We start from the raw sequence: 16628 nt of genomic DNA, 5'->3' as shown, positions 1-16628 counted from the left end.
TGGTCAACACTCTTTCTTATTGCCAACTATACCATAAATGGTAGTGATATAGAATAGAAGTAGGAATGATGGGCTGCTAACCACAAGGTCAGCAGTTCAAACCCAGTAGCTGCTCTGAGGGATAAAGATGAGGCAATGTACTCCTGTAAAGAGCTGTCGTGGAAACCCAATTGAGGGAGTTTTGGTTAGGGATCTAATAGGAAAAATGAATTAAGATAAGAACACAGAAAAAGAAGCTGTAACAGTAACTCTCTTTTCAGTACTCAGTTGACTATCTGGGAACTTAGGCCAAATAAGGCAAACAGTAGATGAACTTAGTATATATGAGGGGACTTCAAAATAGTGCGTGGGAAAAGTCCACTTTTAATTCTCTTAATTCCATTTTTTAGTTTTATCCATTCCATTTTTCTATAAACGTTTGGAAATGCACTCTGACAGGATAACTATCGGTTTATAGGATTAAGCATAGTGGACATTAATGAATAGACTGCTGATGACTCAGTGCGACTAGGAATACTATTTACTGTGGAGCAAAATGTTCCGGCTGCTTTTAAACCTGTACTGTAATCAGTCAATAAAAACTTTCCCTGTTTCTTGCTGGGAAGAGGAAATTTGTATCGGTCATTTTCCCATTCATCACTATAAAGTCTCTTGGTTTAATTAAAATCCCTGTCTGGCCATGTAGACAGCTTGAAAATGAAGTTTTCCTGGAAACTAACAATAACGTCAAATAATATTTCAAAATTTTATGCTAGGAAATTATAATAAAATTTAAATGACAAGTATATTAATATGTCACATTAATAGCAACAAAGAGTGGAAGTGCTAGAATAGAGACCCCCCTAAACAGTTTTAAAATAACAACTCTCTTGAGGAATAAATGACATACTCTATCAGTTAATGACTTTTAGTGTATTTTAGTGAAGTGTTGTGTCACGGTCACCCAATCAATTCCAGGACATTTTCATTACCCCGAAGATAACCCTGGTCGCGTTCACAGCTACTACCTCTGTCCCCTCCCCCCATCAGGTCCACTGATGACGACTAGTGACTACTCTCCTTTCTGTCTCTGTGGGTTTGTCTGCTCTGGAAATTTCACATAAATGGACTCAAACAACGTGTAGTCTTTCGTGACTGGCTTCTCGAACTTACCACAAGGGTCTTCCGTGCTGTAAGCGTGCATCGGAGCTTCATTCCCTTCTAAGGCTGAATGGGATTCCAGTGTGTGGATTAACATGTTTCCTTTATTCCTTTATCAGCCGTGGACATGGGGCTGCTTTTATTTGGGAGCTAGTATGTGTTATGCTGCTTATATATAGGCTCCTTGGTGGCTCAGTGGGCAACAAGATGGAGCTGCTAAGCAAAAGGTCAGCAGTTCGAATCCAACATTCACTCCTAGGGAGGAAGATGAAGCTCTCTCCCTCGCCCCCTGTAAGGGATTTCTAGCCTCAGAAAGCCCACAGGGGAAGTTTTGCTCTAGCCTGTGGAGTCAGTCCCTATGAGTTCAAATTGGCTGGGTGGAAGTGGGTGGGCCGATGCACATACATTTCGGTATGGACAGATATTTAAGTCTCTCTGGGTGTACACCTAGGAGTGACGTTGATGGAGCAGATGTAATTTGATCTTGAATTTTTTGAAAAACTTCCAATTTTTCCAAATAGCCGCAGTCTTTTACATCCCCACAGCAATGTATGAGGGTGCCCGCTTCTTCATGTCCTTAGCAGCATTTCTTGCCTCTTTTTAAATTGTTTTTTCTATTATTACAAACCAACACCTTAGTGTATTTCCCTAAGATGCCCTGGTGACACTGTCAGGAGAATGTTGTTGGACGGCTGACCACCAGCTGCTCTCAGGGATAAAGACGAGGCTCTCTCTACTCATAAAAATGTACAGCAGTGGTTTCAACCTGTGAGTCATGATGACCCCTTTGGGGCTCGAATGACCCTTTTACAAAGATTGCCCAATTCATCACTGTAGCAAAATGACAATATGAAGTGGCAACGAAAATAATTTTATGGTTGGGGGTCACCACAACACAAGGAATTGTATGAAAGGGTTGTGGCGTTAGGAAGGTTGAGAACCACTGATGTAAAGAAACTGTATATAGGGTCACTAGGAGTTGAATGCACTCTGCAGTGGGTTAATCGCTAACGTAGGCATCGTTTCATGTGCCTTTTAGGCATTTGTCCCAAATCTTGTAAAGTTGAGCTTTTGACTTCTTATTATAGACTCATAAGAGTTTTGTATACATCCCAGGCTAGTATATCCTGCAAGTACCTTCTCAGATAGACTATTTGCAAATATTTTCTGGCCTACTGTGGGATATCTGCATATTCTTGATGATGTCTTTTCACGCACAAAAGTTCAAGTCCATGTAGAAAAAGAATGTTTGGAAACCGATGATGGTAACAATTGTACAATTCTACTTGATACCATTGAAGTATGTAATGATATATGTTTTAAATCCCAACGAATAAAAGAAAGAAAGGAAGAAAGAAAGAAAAAGAAAAACTCAAGCCCACCAGCTGCTTAGCAGGAGTAAAACGGGCCAGTCAAGCGTCCTTAAAGATGATTGCGTAGGAAACCCCGTGGGGCAGTTCCACTTTGTCCTGCAGGATTGCTATGAGTTGGAATTGACTCAATGGGAACACATTTTAAAAATGTATGAATCAAGATACGTTGCTCAAAAATGAATTAAACGTTGCCATTTTGACTTTTAACAGGGTCTTCTGCAGTATTACGATGACCTGTGCCAGGAGGTTCCTACTGTGTTTGTTAACTTGATGAGCCCTAAAATGAAAAAGGTTGGTGGTGTTTGTGTTAAGCCCAGCTGATGAGAGAACAAATCCAGGGACACGTCTATATGTCTAAGAAAGAGCTTTGTATCACAAAGTAATTGTATATTCAGAAAACATCCCAGCCCAGTCCAGATCAAGTCCATAGTCCGATCCGAGGCCATAAGTCTGATACTAGTCCATAAGTCCCTCTTAGGACTCACGCAGCACATGCAATGATGCAAAATGCAGGAAGATCAGAGGCCAGTGGTGCAGCCTTGTGGATCCAGTGGCGGTGGAAGCATCTCTAGGGATTTCACAGGTCTCATCAACAATGTGTCTCGTCAATAGGAAAGTGAAGCGGAGAGAGGGTAGCCCGCCTCCAGTGAGCCATTTATCTTGATAAGCCCTCCAATCAAGCTGCGACCTGATGGACACGCTAAACTCTGTCCACGTGTGCCCACATGTGACACAAAAAAATCTAACTATCACAATGTCGAAGGCTTATAGTCATCTCTTGGGGCACTGGAACCATCTGGGTGGGTTGGGTACGGGCCTATAGTACAAAGGTTTTTAATTGCCGGGTGGGTGCTAAGTGATTTTTTTTCTGAAAGGGGGGTAGGCCAGATAAGTTTGGGAACCTATGATTTATCAGCTGTACAGCTCTGCTTTTTCTACAGAATGATGTCCTAAGTGTTGTTGCTTTGAAAAACAACTAAATCTAAACAACGAGCACTTTATAAAAAACGGCATGATAGCGTCACGGGCAGCCCAATGTTAATTTGGGATTCATCTTTATTAGGCGTAATATGGGAACGATCTAACGAAGGAAATATGAACAACCCTCTTTCCAGGTAATACGAGGAAGCTTTTGGTGTAGACGCAGGCGGGCTAACGGAAGCTGCTCTCCCCCCTCTTCTAGGTGGAATCTGTGTTGAGACAAGGACTCACCATACTGACATGGTCATCTTTAACCTTAGAAAGCTTCTTTCAAGAGGTTGACGCCGTTTTGGATATGTTCAATCAACTACTAAAGCAGGTGCGATTAGGACATTAAAAAGGTGGCACACATCCAGATTCAGGGTATAAGTAATAGGTTGAACATCTTTGAAAACCTTACACCAGGGGCTTGGGCGGAGAGCAAAGGTTTTGAGAATGACGAGGGCAACGAATGTATGAGTGTGCTTTACACAACTGATGTCTGTATGGACTGTGATAAGAGTTGTATGAGCCCCTAATTAAAAAAAAAGAGAAGAAACCCTCTTAAAGGGTGTGCCATTTATCTACACAAAATCTATTTTAAAATATTGGCTCTAAATAGCTTTGCTTTTTATTATTTATTTATTTATTTTTTTGCTTGTCCTTTAAAAAAATTTTTTTTATTTTAACAATTTATTGGGGCTCATACAATTCTTTTCACAGTTCATACATATACATACATCAATTGTATAAAGCACATCTGTACAGTCTTTGCCCTAATCATTTTTTTCTCTTTTCTTCTTTTACATTTTATTAGGGACTCATACAACTCTTACCACAATCCATACATATACATACATCAATTGTATAAAGCACATCCATACATTCCCTGCCCCAATCATTCTCAAGGCATTTGCTCTCCACTTAAGCCCCTTGCATCAGGTCCTCTTTCCCCCCCCCCCTCCCTCGCCATTCCCCCCTCCCTCATATGCCCTTGGTAATTTATACATCGTTATTTTGTCATATCTTGCCCTATCCGGAGTTAGCTTTGCTTTTTCAATGAGAGGACCTCTGGTGGCATAATGGGTCATGCATTGGGCTGCTGAGCTAACCTCAAGGTCAGCTGTTCGAAACCACCAGCTGCTCTACAGTAGGAAGATGAGATTTTCTGCTCCGGTAAAGATTCGCAGTCTTGGAAACCCACAGGGGCAGTTCCACTCTGTCCTGTAGGGGCACTATGATTCGGAATGGGCTTCATGGCAGTGGCTTTACGTTTTCTTGAACTTAAGTTATACTTTAAATATATTCTGGACAAAAATCCTGCTATTCTTGGTTTGCAGAAAGCTCTGGATGACAGCAAAAGCCCCAAATCCATTTGTAGAGTCCCCCCTCCCCCCGCCCACAGATTTAAATCGCCATTGAGCTCCTTGGGACCATCGACTAAGCCTGTGAATAGTCCTGCCTCAGACAGAGTGCATAGGAAAGTGGATTACTGCAGAACTAGTTAGGTTGGAATTTAAGATACTATCACTTGTTTTCCCATTTGACCCATTTTAAACTTGTTCTGGTGAAATCAGGAGCCCTGGTGGCATCGTGGCTACCCATTCGTTTTCCCCCGTGAGCAGTTGGAGACCACCAGGTGCTCTGGGGGAAAAGGATGAAGGTTTCTACTCTTTAAAACCTTATGTGTAGTCTCAGGGGCAGTCCTACCCTGTCCTGGAGGGTGGATACGTCAGAGTCAGCTCAATGACAGTGAGTTCTAGTTTTTATTATGTTCTGCTTTCTCTTGGATTGAGGCATTTTGTGTGTTTTATTTTGTTCTCATTGTTGGAGTTTTTTTAATATGATTTTCTTTATATGAAATCCAAGATAAGTAAATCCATGGAAACAGTAATTAGACTAATAACTCCATAGGGTCACGGCACAGGAGGCTTGGGAGGTGGTGGGGAGCTAGTAATAATGGGTACAAGGATGAAGAAAATGTTCTAAAATAGATTGTGGTAATGATATATCATCTTTAAAATATATACTGAAAACCATTGAATTGTATGACATGTGACTTCTATGCCAAATAAAAAGGTTTTTAAAACTCCTGCTCCAAAGGACCAAGACTATTCATTCATTTATTCTTCTTGGCAGGTCAGTGACTTGTGTGAAATGCATATTGATACAGTACTGAAGGAGATTGCCAAGACAGTGTTAATTTCCCTGCCAGAAAGCGGTGCTACCAAAATTGAAGACATGTTGGCCCTCAATGAGGTAAGCTTCTAAACATGATAATGAATCATACTGACCCATAAGCTCAACTGAATTTGCAATCTGAAAGTTGAAATCTGCGTTAGTAGCATCTTGGTAGCCTAACTATTTTTTGAATATTTTCAGCTTGAAAGAATTGGCATGGCTTCACCCAGAGCTGTATTTACAACGGCCCTTTGTTCTAATGCCCACAAGCTTCTCTGAGATTCAGGCACTCCCATTCTGCGTGTGTTCCCCGGGCAGTGGTCTCATCTAGTCTCATGGTTTTAAATGCCACATACTTTCCAACCTCCCAAATCAGACTCACTGCCATTGAGTCAATGGCAACTCATAGTGACCCTTTAGGACCGGGTAGAAAGCCCTGTCTAAAAAAAAAATTTTTTTTTTTTACAAGAGTAGAAAGCCATGTATTTCTCCCATGAAGCGGCTGGTAGTTGGAAACTCCTTGAGGTTGGCAGCCCAATGCATAACCCCTACACCACCAGGGCAGTGACTCCTAAAGCCAGGTCTTCCATCTGTATCCACTTCCCAGGTTCCCGATTAAGTCCCTGACTCAGGCTGGACTCTGTTCTGATGACTGGTCTAAGTCAGTGCTGACTCATGTTGAATACTCCCTCCGCCATTGATATTGCCTTTCATCATCAGAATCTTTGTAGGCCATCATTGCAAAATATGAAAGTGAGCATAGCATCTGAGAAAGGTAACATCAGAATAGTATATGCCACAACATTGTTTGTAGTACATATTACGAACAAGAAGATGTAAAACATAAATTTATAAAGGGTGATTGTAAGTACGGGTTGTGGTAACTTGAATGTGTCACAAATTGGGATGACTGGTCCTGTATCCAGCTGCCACATCAGACGCAAGCACATTGAGAACATGTCACTGTTCAAGGTCAATTGGCATAGAAATCTACAAAGGCATAGAAATCTACTTGGCTGTGTAGTAACTGGGAGGTCTTAAACGCTTCTGTCTGAACCAAAGAAGGGAGAAGACAGTACCGGGGCAGGGAAACAATTAGTCCCGTGGACTAACCAACCACTCAAACAAACCTCAGCCTCCGCCATTCAGAGATGAGAAGGAGCCGATGAGCCTGGTCACTACAACTGACCACAATAGGAGGTCCTAGGGAGACTGGCAGAAAACTGTGGAACAAACCTCAAAATAATAATAATAGGCTTATTGATATGCTAGAGATTGTGGATCCCCTGGGAGACTGTGACCCTTAGTCACCATTTAGCCTTTCAGCCACTTTTGTGGCTTACCTTTCACCCAAACAGTAGGCAGGCCTATTAGGTGAATGATAACACCATAGAGGTATGAGTGTCCCAGAACCACCATCCCTGTGAGATCAAAGGGCAGCATTTGACCAGGGAGAGAGCTCAGCTGGCAGGAGGGAATGGGAAAGGAGGAGGAATGGACGCACGGAACACCGGGAGGCAATGGGAAGCATTCTATGCATTTGTGGGAATTGCAGTCAGTGTCATGAATCCAAATGTGCATGAATTGTTGAATGAGCTCCAATCTACTTAGTAACCTTTCACTCAGATCCTAAGAAAATGTTAACGATAAATAAGCCATCTGATGTCACCTTGTCAGTGAATACCACATGCTCCTCCTCTTTCTCTGTGTCTTGGTGAAGGCAATCACCCTCCTTTAAGTCGTAAGGGCGCTTGCAAAAGGTTGTGGGAAAAAAGAATGAAAGAATATTGGAATGCCCCCATGAACTTTATAAAGCCCCCCTTGTAGATCCCCTGCTTCCTTTTAATCCTCTCCTCCCTCCTTTCAATGCTTTTTAGTTGTTGAAGAAACTGGATTATTTGCCTTGTTGAAATTTCCAAGTTCTGGATTTGGCTAGTTTCCATCTAGCTGTGTGATTTAGCATAATGACATATTCCTTTAGCCTTTCAATTTCCTGTAAGTCATAATTAGATCCAGTAGCTTGATCCAGTTCAGATTCAATTTCCTTTTCTATCAAGAGTAGGCTGTAGGTGACAGAACTGTTATCGCACACTAGCCCCTTTTAGTGGAGAACTGGTATTTGGACATTACCATCTAGGTACTATGAAAAGCACCCTAAACAAAAGATTTTAGAAAATGGGCAGTGTAAGGTTATGCAAGAAGAATCACATTTATTTTTCTTATAAAGATAGTTTTATTGACATATAATTCACATAGCGTACACTTTCATAATTCAGTCACATGAAAGAGAGCTGTGTAGTCACCACTACAGTCAGTTCTAGAACACCGTTCCCCTTCTTGTACTCATTACTAGTGCCCACTTCTCTCCAACCTCCCCTCTCACACCTTCAGTTAGCCATTAATCCAGTACCCTGGGTTTCATATACTGGAAAACATACCAAAAAAAAAAAAAGACCAATAACAGTAACAAAAGAAACCAAAGAAAAAACTTCAATTGAGAAAAGGGCAGGAAATATTAGAAACTAGAACACGTTTTAGAAGGGTCAAAGGAGATCATTTGAACTTAACCAAATCTGCCATAACTGAGCTGACAATACCCTCTGTCTGACAACAAGGCGATTCATGTTCCTCGACTCTGGCCAGAGAGGATCCACCAAAACCTCAATCCAGGCAGAGATCCTGCAAACGGATTTTGTGCTCCCACTGCCACCCACAGCCTACTGCAAATCGGGTGTTCACAATTTAAGTGCTGATACCATTTCCTCATTTGGATTTGGATCTTATTCTCTATCATTCTTGCATCACACACGCTGCTGTGCTTCTTCTATGTGGACTTAGTTGACGCCTTACTTAGTGGCTGCTTGTTTGAAAAAAGCCTTTAAGATGCCACATGCTAATCTTTCTGATAGCTGGGCACCATCAGCTTTCTTCACCACACTTTGCTGTAGCACCTGTATCTTTCAGTGATGTCTTCATGAGGGTGAGTATCGAGCAGGGCCATTTAATGGGAACTAATTGTTCTTACATTAGGGATAGAATTAATCCATTCACACATCTATGGTTTACATACATCTCTAGTGCATTTTACCTCCAAAGTCTCCTTCTAATTTTATGACAGAGAATCATCCGTCATCCCTCTGGGCATAAGATAGTTCTATTATCATTAACTTATCCAGTGGTATAGAATTTATCACACTGCTGAGAAAAGGAAGGTAGACTTGTTTAGACCATCCCCGAATTCCATGAACTGTTCATTTTTACTGATTAAACTCTTAAGTGATTGGACACTTATAGAGGTCTAAATATAGGCATGTACACATGTAAATATATTTGTATATAATGATAGGGATATAGGTCTATGCATATATTTATGTATTAAGTCTTAAGGTAGCAGATGGACATTGGGCCTCTACTCAACTTCTCCCTCAACACAAGAACACTTTGTTCTAATAACCTGGCATTCTGTGATGCTCACCTTCCCTACATGATCACTGAAGACAAAATGGGTGCAAAAGAAAATGTGAAGAAAGCTGATGGTGCCCAACTATCAAAAGTGTAGTATCTGGGATCTTAAAGGCTTGAAGGTAAACAAGCAGACATCTAGCGGAGAAACACCAAAGCCCAAATGCAAGAACCACACCAGCCTGTGTGATCACGAGATTTGACAGGATCAGGTATAAGGCATCAAAGACCCAGAACAAAAAATCTTATCATTGTGAATGAGGGGAAGTGTGGAGTAGAGACCCAAAGCCCATCTGTAGGCAATTGGACATCCCCTTACAGAAGGGTGTCAGGGAGCAGACGACCCAGTCAAGGTGCAGTGTAGTACTGATAAAACATACAACTTTTCCTTAGTTCTTTAACTATCATGAACCTCCCACTATCATGATCCCAATTCTACTTTATAACTCCGGATAGACCAAAGGATGTACACTGGTACAGATCAGAGCTGGAAACACAGGGAATCCAGGACAGATAAATTCCTCAGGACCAATAATGAGAGTAGAGATACCAGGCAGATTAGGGGAAGGTTGGATAGAAAGGGGGAACCGATCACACGGATCTACATATAACCCATACCCTGGGGAAGGGATAACAGAAAGGTGGGTAAAGGGAGACATTGGATTGTATAAGACATGGAAAAATAATAATAATTTATAAATTATCAAGGGTTCATGAGGGAGGGAAGGTGGGGGAGCAAGGGGAAAAAAAGGAGCTGATACCAAGGACTCAAGTAGAAAGCAAATGTTTTGAGAATGATGATGGCAACAGATGTACAAATGTGCTTGATACAATGGATGTATGTATGGATTGTGCTAAGAGTTGTCTGAGTGCCAAGTAAAATGACTTAAAAAATCAAAAACATGCCTAGTTGGCAAGGTGTAGACTGTGATAGTTAGGTTTACTGTGCCAACTGGGCTTACATAGGAACATGTGGGCGGAGTTTAATCAGATCACTGCTTGATTTGAAGGTGAGAAGATAAATGGTTTTCCAAGGTCCCCTTCCTCTCTTTCTCCCTGGTGGTCAGACCAGCGCTTTGCTCCCTGAGCTAGTCCTTTGCCTCAACTTGCTGCGCTACTGAGGACTGAGCCAACCCTTGGATTGTTTCATCTTGCTGTGTGTGCATCGCTAGAGTTTGAGGTTCCATCGAGACCTGCTTCACTACACTTCTTGAGGATCCATCAGGACCGTTTTGCTACACTCCCATGCTACTGGCCTCTGCTTCACCTTCCTGTTAAGGAGACACACATGGAGAGCTGGAGATACGTGCCAGTGCTGGTTCCACAAGATTGTGCACCTACTGGCCTGTGATCTTCTGCATTTTGCATCATTGCATGTGCTGTTTGAGTCTGAAGAGAGATTTATGGGCTGATATCAGACTTATGGACTTGATCTGGACCGGACTGGGACATTTTCTTAATATACAATTACTCTTTGATATGAAGCAATTTCTTATACATATATGAGTGTCTCTGAATTTGTTTTCCTAGTCAACCCGGCATAACACACTAGCCATCTGGGAGAAACATCAAAAGCAATAAAGGGGTTTCATTTAAATCCACAATAATAGCCCAATGAAAACAAACAAACAAACACCAGAAAAACGTATCTGGAGAGGGTTTGGAGAGATTGGAACTCTTAGACACTGCTGGTGGGATTGTAAAATTGTACCACCATTGTGGAAAATGTTATGGCTCTTCCTGAAACAACTGGGAACAGATATACTATATGACCCTGCAATACCTCTGCTGCACATATACGCAAAGAAGAAAGAGACAGCGAACAGACATATTCTCTCCAGTGTTCATTGCCACACAGTTCACAAGATCAAGAAGCTAAATGCCCAACAGTAGAAGAATGGTTAACCAAACTCTGGTACAGGGACACAATGGAATACTATGCATCCCTAAAAAATAACGACGACACCACGAAACACCTCATGGCACAGATGGACCTGGAAACCATTGCACGGAGTGAAGTAAGTCAATCACACAAGGACAACTATTGCATGAGTCCAGTACTATAAGGACGAAAACAAAGCCTGGACTCGGTCTCAGGATGAGAACAATTCCCATTAGCCATTGATCACCCCTTATTTGAACATCTTAAAAGACGCTCCAGATGGGTTACTTTGCCGTGTTGTGGGGAGAGAGAGAAGATCAATCAATTCCTGTCATCTAGCACATGTTCTATGGCCATCCCATATCAACAGACACTCCGACAAGAGTAATCAGTGACCCTTACTGGGAACTCAGATCAAGAGAGATGGCTGATATGTCTGTTTCAGAGAAGGTGCTTACACTTCGGATCGTGGCTAAATAGGGCAGGCCACGTTCCCATTGATAAAAATGCCTAACATTACTTTTATAGACCCCAGACGATAAAAACGAGCCCTGGGAGTATAGGGGTTACATGTTGGGCTGCTAACTCCAAGGTCACTTGATCGTAGCCCTAATAAAAGAACAACTTGTTCTTGTGACAATGGCCCTGCTCCAGATTTGCCCTCATGAGGAAATCACTGAAGGTATGGGTGCTGTAGCAAAGTGTGGTGAAGAAGCCAGATGGTGTCTGGCTATTAAAAAAAATAGCATCTGCAGTCTTAAAGGCTTGTCTCAGTCATCTACGTGGGAAGTCAGATAAGTCCACATGGAAGAAGTGCACTAGCCTGTGTGATCCAAAGATTGTAATAAAATCCAAACCCGGAGGAGGGAATGGTACCAGAGCCTACATTCTAAACACCCAGTTTTTGGAAAGCTATGTATGATACTGGAAATCCAAAATTCATTTGCAGATGCCTATCTGGATTGAGTCTCCGGTGAGCCTCCACTGACCATCATCTAGGAATGAGAATAAAACATTGTAAAGTGGATTTTAATAGCTGTGGTTAGGCTGGAATGCAACACCTTGTCATTTGATCACCTTTTGACCCAGTTTGAATTTATTCTAGTTTTAAAAAGATATTTTATGAGATTTTCTTCTTCTTTCTTTAATCATTTATTGAGGACACTTACAATGCTTATTACAATCCATACATCAATTGTCTCAGGCATATTTGTCCATATGTTGCTATCATTCTTTTTTAGACAGTTACTTTCTATTGAGCCTTTGGTATCAGCTATTTTTTCCCCCTCCCCACCTCACCCTCGTGACCCCTTGGTAGGTTATACATTATTACTATTATTTTCATACATCACACCGACCACCGTCTCTCCTCCCCCATGATTTCCGTTGTTCTTTCCCCTGGAGGGTGGTGCTGATCATTGTGATTGTTCCCCCTTCTTCCCCCACCCCCCTTCTCCCTTCCCATTTGGTATCTTTCTTCCCATTCCTGTTCCTGGGTTGTGTGTGTCGTGAGCTCTTATCTCTCATCTACACCCGTGGACATGCTCCGGTCTTGTCTGAAGTGGGAGGAATCCCTGGGGTCATGGTGGTGGGGGTGGTGAGGAAGCCTCAAGGAACCAGAGGAATATTGTGTGTCCTGCTTTGTTTTCGATGGAACTCCCCCTCATTTTATTTGCTCGTTGTTGCTGGGTCCTTTTTTTGTTTTGTATGCTTTTAATTTTTCTTTCTGTATCGGGAAGTCAAGATGTGTGGACATGTAAAGACAGAAAGGAGTTTACTAATTCCCTGGGGGTATGGAAGGGGAGGCTGTGGGAAATGGGCGGTGGCAGCACTGGGCACCGGAAGAAAGGAAAGGCGGTGCCAGCACTGGGCACCGGAAGAAAGGAAAGGTGGCGCCAGCACTGGGCACCGGAAGAAAGGAAAGTTTCCAAAGCAGATTGTAATGATAATTGCCCAACCTTTTAAATAGGATTGAACTGTTTAATTTTATGATACGCGAATTATAGCTCCAAAAACTGCTAAGAAAACCAAAGCAAAACCCTGATTCTCGCTCATACTTTTGGCATCATCTTTTCACTGCTCCTTCAGGCTTTCTCCCTTTTGTCCTCATGAATGCGAAGCAGGTCCCTGTGAGCTGTGGTGGGATTCAAATAATTCGACCGGTGGTTTGCTGTCCTAGTGACCATTTTAAGTATTAAAAAGAGATGTACCACAAGGTAGTTTGCTATTTCATACAGATAGTACTTAAATGAGAACCACAAAAGAGGTACACAAAATTAGAGTATGTTATAAAAGGTTTCAAGTATGAATGAAAAATATTAAGCAATTCCTGACACACATGATAAAACTGTGATTTAAGGGATTTCCATGTTGCTTCCTGATTGATGTCCTCACTTGCAACATCCCTGGCTGTGTTCTGAGCATCATAAGCTCTCTGATTTGCCCTTGACCATCTTTTCATGGTAGGAGTAGGTCTCTCTCCTTCAGAGGTAGGCCGATCAGACAGTCGTCTTTGTGTTTGTTAGCTTAGAAGCAGGCAATTGCTTTTCTCTAGACAGCTTACTTCATCTTTGAAAAACCCAGGCCTGCAATTGTTTAGGTCTTTGGACACTTGTGGGAATTGCATAATTCACTCCCAATGTTTCATAGGGATTTGGGTCACAACACAAAGCTGAAGCAAATGACAGTGGGTCACCCTGTGTCTGTTTGGCACTTTTTCTCTTTGTGTTTGTTTACTGTAGTAATTCAAGGAAATAAAAAAATGTAGCTTTTCATCAAAAGTATAGCGAATTTTATGAAAAAAATATTAGAAACAAGTTCTGTCAACTTTATTTTTATTTTATTTTAACATCATTTTATTGGGGCCTCTTACAGCTCTTTTAACCATCCATATATCGATTGTATCAAGCATATTTGTACATATGTTGCCATCATCATTTTCTAAGCATTTACCTTTAATTTGAGCCCTTGTTATCAGCTCCTCTTTTTACTCTCTTGCCCCCTTCTCCCTCTTGTGACACCTTGATAAATTATTATTGATTTGCTATCTTACACCAATCGCTGTCTCCGTTCCCATGCAGTTTCTTGTCTCCCCTCTCCCCACCTTCTCCCAACCCTCCTGGTATTGCCTGTCCCATTTCTGTTCCTAAGGGGTTTATCTGACCTGGATTCCATCTGTACCTGTGTACGTGCTCTGGCCGAGCTCCAGGTCAGATCAGAGATGGAAAACCCATCTGTAGAGAGTGGGACATCCCCTCCCAGAGGGTCACAAGGCAGGGATGATTCAGCCAGGGTGAAGTATGGCCCTGATGAAGCACACAATAGTCCTCTGGTTGCTTGTGACGTCTTCACCCCCACTGTCTGTCAATTTGCTTGTATCTATGGAAAGAGTGAGCATTACTCCAGGTGCTTAGAAGACACGGTTGCACAGTTGAACGTTTTAAAAAAAATAAGGACTGTGAACTTGTGGTTTCCACAATGGGTGACCGAGCAGCCGCCCACCTCAGAGAGAACCCTGATTGCAAGTGCCCTTTTAACAACCGGTGCAAAAAACGAGGTATCGGCTCTGCCAGACTGGTGCGAGCCAGCTGGATCCCTGCACTGCTTGTAAGGCAGGCAAAGGGCGGAGCCTTTGGAGTTTCCTCTTTTGCCTGAGTGCCTTTAGCCAGGCAGAGTTCTGCATTTGAAGCACGATGCTATTGGTCACCACCTCCGGTTATTTCCGCCTGAAGATAATTATGCTTTCATAAAGTCACATTAATCATCTCCACCATGATTTTTTTAGAAAGGATCTGGGAGCGCATGATTTATTATTTCCTTATTTAATAGACATGCACAAAAGAATGGGCTGACATTTTGAACCACAAAAGCAAGCACGTGGAAGAAGCTGTCAGAGAACTAATATCAATATTTGAGAAGATCTATGATGTTAAGAACAGCAGAAAATCTGCCCAGGAGTCATCAGGTAATTTTGCTGGTTACAGTGTTTGAGTGGGAAATACTGTAGACATGTGGATGCTTTGTCCGTTGTCACCACTGCTCTGCCGTGTGACGTAGCAGGGATTATAAGCAACGTCTCTGGGAAGGGAGGAATTGTGTCTTACAATTATTTTGATGCTCATCATTTTGAGCAGGGGGCCTTGCATACAATAAGTCTGGGGCCTATTTGTTATTTCACTATTAAAAAAGATGGTACAGACGCTAACGAGCCAGACCTGGGTTGAAACTCCAGCTTTGTCATTTTGATTGTGCGTGTCTTCGGATAAACAACTTGACCCATCTAGCCTCAGTTTTCATCTGTAACATGACAATATCAGTTATACAGTTCTCATAGAATTTTCCCGATGATTCAGTGAAATCAGTACAGTATTTAGCTCAGTGCCTGTCACAGAGTAACATCATACAGTAAAATCGTATTTTTACCAAAAAAAAAGTAACAGTATCTTCTATGGTTTTTGCCCTGGCTAAGTATTTTGTATGTGCTGATGGCATGATTTTGTTTTTGACACTTTTACTGTAGGACAGAGTAGCTATGCAGGCTTACAAAAAGAAAACCCCACATGATTTGCATAAAACAGTAATTTCTAAGAATTCGAATTAGCTCTTACATCTGGGTCTTTGATCCATTCGTACATTTTGTGTGTGGGGTGAGGGGCTACGTACGTTCTTTTTGTAGAAAGTTCCCATATTCTAGCACTATTTGTTAAGAGACTCTTCTTTCTCTGCCCGCGGGCTTAGAATTCTTGGTCAAAACAAATTTCCCATCGCTGTACAGCTTTGTGTCTGGACTCTCATTTCTTCCATTGATCTATATGTCTGTTGTGATACCGGGAACAGGCTGCTTTGGTAACTATAGCTTTATTATATGTTTTGAGAAGACTCAGTTATGTTACCTGCTTAAAGATTCAGTGCTAGGGTCAAGAGCGATACCCGAGGACTGGGGTTAGAAGCCCCAGTCGTGTCTGACCGGGAGCTGCTTTGATGTCTCCTCTGTACGTTGGAGAGATGGGAGAGCTGGTTTCCCTTTATGTGTGTATTATTTGAGGTCTAAGTGGCACTTTGCCTGTAATCAGTGCTGTTGATGTCACCCCCAGGTCTAGACAGTGATCAATGGCGTTGGGCGTAGATGAGGTTCCCTCAGAGGACCAGACGTGTAGGTGTACTCACAGTGTGAATCATGACAACAGGGCACAGGGCACAATCAGCACAGGACGAGGTACAGAGCGGAGGTCCCCACGAAACCAGGCACCGGCTCCCATGAGTCTTCTCCCAGTGGAGTCGCACAAAGTGTGCCACGTTTCGCCCGCGATGAGTTGTGACAACATGTGTGAAATGTTGTCTGCCAGTGACACTCACCAGGAGCGCACTCAGCACTCACGTTTCTATTGGCAGCTTGTCAGGTTGGAAAGGAGCATTGGCATCATGGTGGGTTAATTAGTAAGCCTTGGGCTGCGAACTGAAAGATCAGCTGTTCAAATCTACCAGCTGCTTCTTGGGAGAAAGATGAGGCGATTTGCTTTTGGCAAAGATTTACAGTTTTGGAAACCTTATGGGGTGCTTCTACTCTGTCCTCATTGGGGGGCTACGTGTTGAAATCGACTAGCTGGCAGTGGGTTTGGATTCGAGTTAGT

General features: G+C 42.3%; 1 protein-coding gene across 1 annotated transcript in view; it reads left to right on the top strand.

The window, feature by feature from the left end:
- DNAH8 (dynein axonemal heavy chain 8) overlaps positions 1-16628 on the top strand; it is a 358510-nt gene that overhangs the window by 72868 nt on the left and 269014 nt on the right. The window contains exons 18-21 of the mRNA XM_075554113.1: positions 2724-2804; positions 3697-3813; positions 5613-5732; positions 14827-14957. Coding sequence (XP_075410228.1) covers positions 2724-2804; positions 3697-3813; positions 5613-5732; positions 14827-14957 — 449 coding nt within the window. The remainder of the gene's footprint in view (positions 1-2723; positions 2805-3696; positions 3814-5612; positions 5733-14826; positions 14958-16628) is intronic.

This window comes from Tenrec ecaudatus, chromosome 7, assembly GCF_050624435.1.
Source record: "Tenrec ecaudatus isolate mTenEca1 chromosome 7, mTenEca1.hap1, whole genome shotgun sequence".
NCBI lineage: Eukaryota > Metazoa > Chordata > Mammalia > Afrosoricida > Tenrecidae > Tenrec > Tenrec ecaudatus.
This window is presented reverse-complemented; position numbering and strand designations above follow the sequence as displayed.